The sequence below is a fragment of the Pistacia vera genome, unplaced genomic scaffold (genome assembly GCF_008641045.1).
Source record: "Pistacia vera cultivar Batoury unplaced genomic scaffold, PisVer_v2 Contig512, whole genome shotgun sequence".
Taxonomy (NCBI): domain Eukaryota; kingdom Viridiplantae; phylum Streptophyta; class Magnoliopsida; order Sapindales; family Anacardiaceae; genus Pistacia; species Pistacia vera.
Window position 1 is genome coordinate 1,012,805 of NW_022196349.1, and position 10,680 is coordinate 1,023,484.

General features: G+C 34.6%; 1 protein-coding gene across 1 annotated transcript; it reads right to left on the reverse strand.

Annotated features, from left to right (window-relative positions):
• Positions 1-159: 159 nt before the first annotated feature.
• LOC116106305 (ATPase family AAA domain-containing protein 3-B) lies at positions 160-5,901 on the reverse strand. Its single transcript, XM_031392655.1, has 8 exons — positions 5,482-5,901; positions 4,995-5,090; positions 3,811-3,921; positions 3,424-3,733; positions 3,028-3,118; positions 2,055-2,385; positions 1,400-1,548; positions 160-1,029 (listed from the first exon to the last, which is right to left on the reverse strand). The coding sequence occupies exons 1-8, from the start codon at positions 5,785-5,787 to the stop codon at positions 516-518; spliced, it is 1,908 nt and encodes a 635-aa protein (XP_031248515.1). The 5' UTR covers positions 5,788-5,901; the 3' UTR covers positions 160-515.
• Positions 5,902-10,680: the final 4,779 nt, after the last annotated feature.

Sequence of the window (10,680 nt, forward strand, 5' to 3'; positions counted from 1 at the left end):
TTATCTAGAGTACAAGCATAAAGGAAGAAGAATAAGACGGCAAAATATATTAAGACTTTGATCAAACGGGGGAATGGAAGGAGAATACATCATGTGAATTCCGAGAAACAGAATTTATTGACGACCTATGAGTAACTTCATCAACACTGAAATATAGAAGAATCTAAGGCAAGGGATACCAAAAAACCCCACACAAACGGGGAATAAATGATGATAACAACATGAGTTATTGACGACCTATAAGTAACTTCATCAGTACTGAAATATAGAAGAATCTAAGGTAAGGGATACCAAAACCCCCCACAAACGGGGAATAAATGATGATGATAACATGAGGCTCTTCTCAAAAAATTGATAACATATGCCCAAAACTAAAAGACATGGGCCAACCTAAATTACATAAGAGTTGCTCATCAAATTTTATGTATTCATAAATCGACATACTCATCTACCTTTCCTTTTCAGCCCCTATGCAAAACTGTCGAATAATAATAAGAATGATGCTAAAACCATCTTTAAGAGCTACCTCCAACTGCAGCGGCAAGTTTACTTCTTTGCTGATGCTCCGTTACTTTATAATCTACGACTTCACGGAAAAGGCTTGGATCCAGCACACAATTCTCACTTCCATAGACACTGGCTTGGACACTAGCCATCAGTTTCGCTATTTCCCTTCCAGAAAATCCTTCAGTTTTAGCAGCTGCTTCCATTAAGACATCATCAGTCAATCCTTTAATCTCTATCTTTTGCTGTTCACCTTTGAATAGTTTCTGGAACACGCCAGATTTTCTTGATCCAGCTTGAGCAATATATTTGTCAAGATAGAGCTTTAGCAGCTTGAACCGTTCATCTTGCCCAGGCAAAGGGAACTCCAGGGCTTCGTCAATTCGATCGGCCACTGCTGAATCAAGATCACCAGGGCGGTTAGTGGCAAGTGCAAGGACTATATCCTTGGATTGGTCACCCGTTCGGAAAAGGAGAGCATTAAGTGCACTTCTTTGAGCTTCACTCATGTAAGTTTTGTTCCGCCTGCAAAATATTTGGTCAACAGAATCAACCATCGGTCAGGGTTATTGTACTCCAACCGAAAAAGACTTGCTAATTAACTAATATCAACAATATCAAAAAACTTAATTGTGAAATTCTATTAAAAACTGTCTCACAGAGACATATACATAGCATTCAGTTGGATCATTGTATTTCTGTACGTGGCATTCCTAATGAGTGTATTTATATTTTCCATGGCATTCCAAACTATCTAGCTTCCCCAATGTGTCGAGCCATCTGGCTCATGCTCCTAAAAATCATTTAATTATTTATACAGTAATATGCAAAGTTTTTACTTGTTTTGCGATGGAATTTCCTTACACAATATAATCAAATGGTAAGTATCACTTACTCGCACAAAAAAGCATCTGCTTCATCAATGAACAACAATAAACCCCGGTTAGACTTCTTAGCCCAATCAAACAGTTGGTGTATCTTGGTAACAGCCTGTGGCCCCAGTGGAGCAACATCTCCACCTGTCATCAATGCATAATCTAGCCCCTGCACGTATGGTTTAAAAATAAATCAATCAATGAAAACAATTATAGAAGAAAGAAAAAAGAATTAATAGTTTGGCACTATTACTCAAAGTTTCCTTAAATTATCAGATGACAGCATATGAAAGCAAAAACAGAGAAGAGTTGTCCTGACAATTCATAAACTTCTCCTAGTTGAATTAGACCTCGTTTCACAATTGTCCAAGGTTAAACCACCATTTAAAGTTTGAAATAATGATAAAATGTGTATATATCAAACTTCTACAAGCAACCTAAGCGTCAAGGTCAAATCCAGAATTGCAAAGCAGAATTTTGAAGCTACTCTGACGAGTGGAACAGAAAAATGAAAGCAACAAAATATTTACTGGTAAATCACATATCCGTCTTACTTTGTCAAAAAGATGTGAACTTGCCCAGAAAGGGGGGAAGAAAGAGGAGAATAACCAAACATACAAGCCTCTAAACAGAAATTTTCTGACAATAACAGAGCATAATGATGAAAGATCTTACAGATTTACGAGCCAGCTCTCTAGCAGCCATTGTTTTCCCTGTTCCTGGAGGGCCGTAGAAGAGCATGTTCCGAAATGGTGCATTGTGTGTTTTTGTATTGGCAGTTGCTCCAGCCAGCTGTTCAACTCTTTTCTTAAGAGATGGGTGTAGAATCACATCACCAAATCCGTTTCCATTTTTCGAAGCCGGCTCTTTGTTACTACCACGTAAAGAGTTTACGGCACGTGAAAACAAGCCTGACCAAGGATATTTTCCCCTGGAGGACTCCCTGATTAGAGATGGTTGTCCCAATATTCTATCCACATATCCCCAAATCACCCTTGCACCTTCTCTGCATTGGAGAAAAAATAAAGTAATAAGCCAATGAAACTTTAAATGCCATAGTTCACAAGGCTTGGTAATTAGTGGCTGCAGAGCAACAAACATGAATTCTACAAACTCACATTGGGTACAATAGACATGAATTCTACAAGCCCAAAACCAATCTCAAGATTGCAAAACAACAAAAAATTGTCTAAATGCGTGAAAAACCGTTCATCCAGTGAAAATGAATATTAAGAGTTAATAATGATAGGCATTACACCATAGTCACACACACAGCCCATACTTCCACTCTTGTACAGTTTCACTCCCAAAGCAAAGACTAGCTTTCCTAAAAAGACATCATCTGATGAGAACAAGGTGTCTCCAGAACTACAGAGATAGGTGGATTTCTATGATAGCTAGATAAAACAGTAACCAGGAAGATTGTTTGAACAGAACTACAGAGATTGGTGACATTCTTTAAAAGATGGCAATTTTTTCCACACACAACCCTTCTAACATCAAGGGGTGTACACCATGAACCATCTATTAGTCAAACAAACTAAAAGATTCAAAATACCAAAATAATTCCTTAGAATCAACAGGTAAAACCCACACATACATGTGAAGTATTCAGATGAGAATCCTCAAGTAGAAACTTAATGGTTACCTTGTTGTGTATACTCCTGCTGCCAGAGCAGTCACTCCCCCAACCGCAACAACAAGTTTATTTTGGTCAGTTAATATAGCTCGCAAACCCCCTACACAAAACAGATCCATATTAGCCGCACCTTCTAAAGCAACAAATTAAACAAGTAGCATCAGATTAACACTATAACAGGATGGTATGGCCAACATGTTGTCACTAAGGTAAAACTTTGGAATGTGGCATGTCACAAAGGTAAAACTTTGGAATGTGGCATGTCACAAAGGTAAAATTAAACAAGTATATTTGATTTCTAATGAAAACACTAGAAGATATTTTAAAGTTACAAAAGGTAATATTTACTAAACAATCAATTGCATAAGCTTTCTTGAGATAAAGAGTATGCAATTGAATTTATACCCCCAATATGGTCAAAGGTGGTATTTATGGCAGCAACCCATTTCTCTCTTTCTGCATTTGCACGATCTACTAGCATTCTCCTGTTAACCTCTTCAGTTAGCTTTGCTTCTTGGGCTCTCCCTTCTGCTTCTGCCATAGCTTTCACCCTGATTGTTTCACGTTCTATCTCAGCCTTTTCCCTTTCTGTCTGCCGCCTTTGTGCTTGAATCTGTTCTTCTGTAGCTCTCCTAGCTTGCTCCTGCCTAATTGATGACTCTTCTTGCATTTTTACAAGCTCTTGGTTTCTTGTTCTATGGTATTCATTTTCTGCCTGCAAGTAGATGTACCTGATTAATAATTCTCCATAATACAACTACTATGTGAATCTCAATATATTCATGTACATGCCTGCATCCTCTTCCTTGCCAGTTCGTCCTCATAACGGGCCATCTGGGATTTTGTTTGTGCCTGCTGCTGAGCTAGCTTTTTTTGTTCATCATATATCACCCTTTGTCTATCCTGCCAGAAAATAGTTAATGATTTCAGGAAACAAATATGTGCCCATAAAAGCAGTTTCACAGGCCACATAGCTTAGAAAAGCAAGTATATATGTATCATAAATTCCTCATTCAAAAATCTGGTAATCGACACTGATAAAGGAGGTCACAGCCTTTGCATTTTTATTCTTTATTTATTTTCTCTTTTTTACTATCTTATCTTAAAAGCTGATAAAAAAGCTCATCTTGCTTAGTTTAAACTAACTCCGATTTCCTATCAAAGCACAAGTCACTTAACTTGAGTGAAGGCAAAAACAGGGTTAAAATAACCAGCCAAAGAGGAATTTAATTTGGCAAGTTGGAACAGATACCGGGTGGAACCATCAAGGATATTTTTCAGGCAGATATGACTAGATTAGATGAGATTCAATTCACAAGCACAGGCACAGGCATGAGAACACTCGGCCAACTCCGTAAAATATTCAACTTTCACAATACTGCCAAATTGCTATCACAGCTGCAGAGTTTAAATATATTGAACTTCGATCACAGGCTGTAAAACTACAGCACTCGGAGCAGCCTGTCATTTTTCTCTCTCTAAATCCTTAACAAAGAAATAATCACCACTTTAAATTCAAATTCTATTCTAATTATCTTTCTTTCCAAAAGGGCTGAAACTACTAATTCTCCAGATAATCCTCAGTAACTCAAATAACAAGGACAAGACTAGGTCTCATAATTTCTACTCACTGAAGTATCAAAAGACACAAATTGAATATTGCCATATTTTATTTGAATTGCACATTTATTCTGGATTTATATTCATGTTCTTTAGTTTTTCATTTTGATATGCATTTTAAGGGTTAACCTCATCTTTTTCTCCTGGTTAGATGTATGTATTTTCTTTCTTATTATTTGCATTGCATGTCTGTTTCTAGATTCACTTGCAAGAAAAATGAGAGATTAGGTGCCTTTAAAGGGTGAGTTTGGAAAACTAATTACAATTGCCAACAAATCTCAGAACCAGTAAATTCTTGACTAATCAAGCTGAAATAGAATCACATTAACAATGGGAAAGACGGAATAGTTTCCTACTGTTTCAGCTTGAGCTTGCATTGCTTTATATTCTGCAGCCTTTGCAGCTATTTCTGCTTGTCTTGTCTCCTCTTGCTTCAAAATAATCTTAAATGCCTACACAAAAAACACATAACGTCAACATTTTGTAGTTCCAACATTTTTTCCAAGAAAAATATAATGCTCCATGAACCAACTAGCGTATAAGCAAATGCATCATTGAAATTTCCATTATACAAAAATCCCTAAAGAAAAAAAAAAAAAAATTCAATGCAGAACTAAAATAAAAATATAAAATTACCATTTTTATTCCATTTCAAAACATTCATTTTCCTATATCACAGCATAATAACATTTCTAAAACTAATTAGTACCCAAAAACACGAATATATGGTATCGGGCTAGTACCATACTCCTCCCAATCCAAAAAAAAAAAAAAAACCAGCAATAAATAAAACAAACAAACAAACAAACCAAACACATTTCAAGAACCGTCCAAATTTCAGACCTCTTTACTATTAGGAGATTTGTTGATCTTCCTCAAGGCCTCGGCACCTCTCTCCAACGCCTCAGGATCGAACCCGGCCGAGCTCGTCCTGGGATTATCATTCCTCACTTTCGGAGGCGGAGGCGGAGGCTCATCCCCAGCCGTCGACGGCTGCGGTGGAGGTGCATTGGGCGGCGGTGGAGACTGCCCAGATTGAGTAGTGAGAAATGAGAAGGGAGAGTAGTTGGAAGGGCCATCAGAAAAAGCGGTGGTAGAAGTGGCTGCCGCGAGGGCTGAGATTAGACCTATTGCATGTGTTTTAGACATGATTCGTGGTGGATTGAAGAGCTAAATTTTAGGGCTTATTGGGGAAATTTTGGGTTTAAGAGAAAGAAAAAAGTGAGGTTCTCCATAGAAAAAAAGAAGGTGTTTCAGGGTTTTTGTAGGGTTTGTGTTTTGTGTGCTAGGTTTTATGGCGGTTTTCTTTTATGTGGAGGGTTTGAACCGGTTTGAGACGGTTCGGGAGCGAACCGGTTAGCCTGCTGAACAAGTGAAGGAGAATTAATTATTTAAAACATCTATTTAAGGATACATTATATTTAAGTTATATTTTTAATTTAAAGAGACAAATTGCTTAAAATTTACTACATATTATTATTTAAATAATCATATTTACTCATTATATTTGAGTCTATTTCATATTTTACTCATTATTTAAAATTTACTACATATTATTATTATTTAAAGAGACAAATTGTTTAAATTATTTAAAAATATAATTATTTTGTTATATATGTTTAAATTATTTACTGTTTTATTATCTAATTCATTATATTTGAGTCTATTTCATATATCCATTACATAATCATTTAGTCTTAAGCGTACTCAAGGTTTTTGAAAAATTATTAAAAACCAGACATGGCAAACGGACAGGCCGGCGGGTACTGGTCGGGTAATCACGGGTGTGGGTGGACGGGTAAAAAATTTTGGACAGGAAGAGAAATATACTATGCAAGAATGGGTCGACCCGTGGGTCACCCGCAAATTTTACTATTTTTGACTTATCCTTTTTGTTCTTCTTCTTTACACAATCCAATATTTTCCTCACCAATTTAAAATCCCAATCTCAGAAATTATCTCCTCCACTATTAACTCTTCAAAGTTCAACAACCATGACGATAACCATAACCATGTTCAAGATCAATAATCTATCACCATCCCTTTACTTTGCGGCCAAAGATCCTCCATTAATTCCAGCTCTCAAGTCGCCATCGTCGGCTCTTATGTCTGCCCCATTGAAAGCTTGATTATGAGTAAAGTTTCAATCTTTACACCGCTTCAATCTTGATTGTTAGGCTTATTGGGTTCTTCAATAATCTTGGCTCCATTTGGTACAACATTTTTACCTTATTACCTTATTTTATTCCACTATCTTATCTAAATATATGTTTGGTTTCAATATTTAATTTTTTTTTTCAAAATACAATACTATTCTATTCAACTTAAAAATTTAGATTATTTTTAACCCCTAAATTTATTAATTTAATTAAACACTCTCAACAGTAAAAATCTATAAACTGACAAAAACACCTCCACTCACCAATATTTGCTAGATTCCGGCTATCACCGTTGAAAGGGGTCGGACTCTACCATAATGGCACAGTATTGGTTGGATATGGCTGATAGTGCATCAATCTAGTCTTTTCCGGCTAAATCCACCATGGGTTTGACCAAAAAATGCAAGATTTACGGCCGCAAGATCTAGCCACATCTAGTTGTTGACAACGGCCATATCTTGGTCATCATTTGGTTGTCAACGACAGCCAGATGTGTGGCTATAGCTATGACATTTTTTTACCAGATTCACGGTGGATCTAGCCAAAAAATGTTAGATCGGCTTACTACTGGCTATATCTAGCTGGTAGTACGATATTATGGCAGATTTCGATTACCTTCCGATCGTGGTGACCGGCTATCGGTAATACGTGAGTAGATGGGAGTGTTTTTATCAATTTATAAACTTTTATTATTGAGTGTGTTTCTTTAAATTAACAAACTTAGAGGGTTAAAAATAATTTAAATATTTTTAAAAAATACTATTAAAAATGTATAAAAATCTTCCTAGACTACTACTCAACTCAACTTTTTGAGAAAGACTGTCCTAAAAAAGTGCCAAAATAGTGAATCAAACGGTCCGCTTGCTGTTGAGAATATTGCAGGGATCAAGTTTGTGGTTACTTCTAATATGATGTTAGCCACCAAATGCGTGCTACAAAGGAACTAGTTTTTGTTTAGCGCTTCTCTTTTTTTGGTGGGGTTTGTTTGTTTATTTGTATTACAGCTATGGATTCGCCTTTCCAGTGTTTTTTGTTTCTAATTTAGTACTCACTCTGTGGATGATGCTGACAATTCAAAGCAGATATAAAATACTTGCTTCATAATGCATTAATGGAAAACTCAAATGCAGACCCAGGATTTTTACCTGGAGGACCTTTGTGGCTCGCTATTATTTGCTAATCAATTAATAAATTTTTTTTTAAAAAGCCACCAAACATTGAGTAAAGGAAATAATAAAATATCAAGAAGCTGAAAAGAAAGAATGCCATAACACAATATTTTCCTATTTAAATAAATATATGAGAAACAAAACCTTGAGCAATTGTGTTGAAAATAATATCTAATTCACAAGGAAACACAAGAAAATTTTTACGTGGAAAAAATTTCTTTAATGTGAAGAGAGCAAAAACCTTAAACCCTAAATCTTGACCTAATTTGCTTTCAATTCAAATTCTTTTCTTACTAATTAATATTATTGATGTCTTATGAAAATTTGTGAAGACATTGGAAGGAAGAAGCAAGGGCTGAATAGAAAAATGAGCTTGAGTTATATGCATTTTTAACATAATGTTTTATATGATTAAGTTCTTTATAAAATTAAATAGTAAACAATTCCACTAACCGTTGACACTAGATTGTTACAATCAAAGTTCAATGAATGATTCAAATTGAATTATAATCTGATTATTTTTTTAATTATGTCACATTATTGTCATTAATTAGAGGATAGATTTGTGAAAAGAGTATAACATGATCATTTGAAACTTATTAAAATCAAGGAAAGATAATGGTAATTATTAAGTAGGTTATTATTTTATAATTATATAAATTATTAATTTTCATTTCTATTAAAAAGGGGTGTAAATTATTGCATGGAATCTTTTATTAGTAGAGGGAATTGACATGTGTTAAGTAATTAATTAGGTAAATGGATGAAAGACAGAAAGGTAAGTACAAATGAAATGACTAGGGGTGTTCAAAATCGGTTAATTAGGTAGATGGATATTAACCGATTTTGAACACCCCTAGTCATTTCATTTGTACTTATCTTTCTGTCTTTCATCCATCTACCTAATTAATTACTTAACAGATGTCAATTCCCTCTACTAATAAAAACCGATTTTGTGTATTGAACCAATTTTTCGGTTCAGAAATTTTCCTAAACCGAAACCGAACAGATTAAGGAAAAAATTGATTAGTAAAAATTGGTTAACTGATTTTGAACTTGTTTTAATTTAATATTTAATATTTAATATATTTTTTAATTTAATAATTTTATAACAAACTGGATTTTTTTATTTTTTATTTTAATTAATATTTTTATAATAAATTGATTTGTAAAATTGGTTTCTATATTCTCCCAAACCGATAACCAAACCAAAAATTCGATTTTTAATTTTCTTTGGACTGAAATCGAACCTGTTTTTCGAATAATCAAAAATTCAGTTCGGTTTAATTTAATTTCTGAATTTTTTTAACACCCAGAAATGACAGTGAGACTAGGTTATAGAATTAAAATTCACAATTAATAGTGATTTGTGTGGTATATTATATGAACTAAATTAGGGGAAAAGGGGAAGACAAAAAGATCAAATTAATAAAGAAGGTAGAATTCCAAAGGCTAAGGAGAGAATCTAGGGAAGACTTTTCTATAGGAAAAATTGGTTTTTTTTTTTTAATAAAATTTGAGGGTAGAGCCGAGTCTACCTTCAAATGGGCTGGGTTCGCCCCTACTCACATGTGCCTTCGTCATTATCTACATTAAAGAGAAGTCTGATTTTTCAACCAATAAATTAAATTAAATTGAAAGAGAGGTTAAATTGTAGAGGTCACTTCGCCTAAAGAAAGAGAAAGAGATTGAGATCTAAGTGAGAGAGAAGACAAGAGTTCAGCATGAGAGAGATTGAGAGCTGCCAGGCATTGGCTGCGTGAGAGAGAAATATCAAATGGTTTGGGACTTTTAAAAAAAAAAATTAAATGTGGGTATCCACGGGTATCACCCGGCCCATCCGTTATTTTTGCGGGCGGTTCAAGTACAAGTAATTATTATGGTTATCCATACCCGCCTGTTTTACCCAGGTACTCATGGACCCACGGGTACAAGTGCAACTTTGCCAGGTCTATTAAAAACCCTCTTGTAATTAGTGAAAACCAATTTGTGATAGGGAGCTTTTTACAATTTAAGGGGTATATAATAATTATATAGATTTTTTTTATTGTTTTCAAATAGCTTGAGCATGCTTCATATTAAACAATACCAATCTTGAATAATTTTCACTTTTTATAGAATAATTATACAGGTTTGGGTATTTTTTTTTTAATAATGATTTTATAGAATAAGGAAAAAGTTTAAATAAAGGGAATTTTTAGCCAATTGTAATTCTATTTAAAAAAATAAAATAAAGAATTACACTTAAACGGGAAGAACCCAAGACAACATAACCCTAAGCAAGAAGGGACGACGCCAGAAAAAAGAGCAAAATGGAAACCGAGATATATAAATCCTTTACACACCTAACCACACCCCAAGAACAACCAAAATCCAGCCAAGGGTGGCTATACAAAGGCCCTTTAAAAGGCCAAGAAAAAAACAGTGGCCACAATCTGGCACATAGTCATATACAAACATGTGGGTCCAATTAAACCCACTCAACTTTTAAAAAAAATAAAAAAAGTTTTTATGTTTTATGGAACTTACAATCTTAATCCTACTTAAATTCATGTTAACCCTACAAAAATGAATTATTTATTAGTACTTTTTTAACTTCTCTCTCTTTTTCATTTTCTCTCATATTATCTTGGCCGAACAACATACTCTCACCCAAAAAAACACGCCTGTAAAAGACACGCCTGGGAAATGAGTTTGATTCAAAACCTATACTT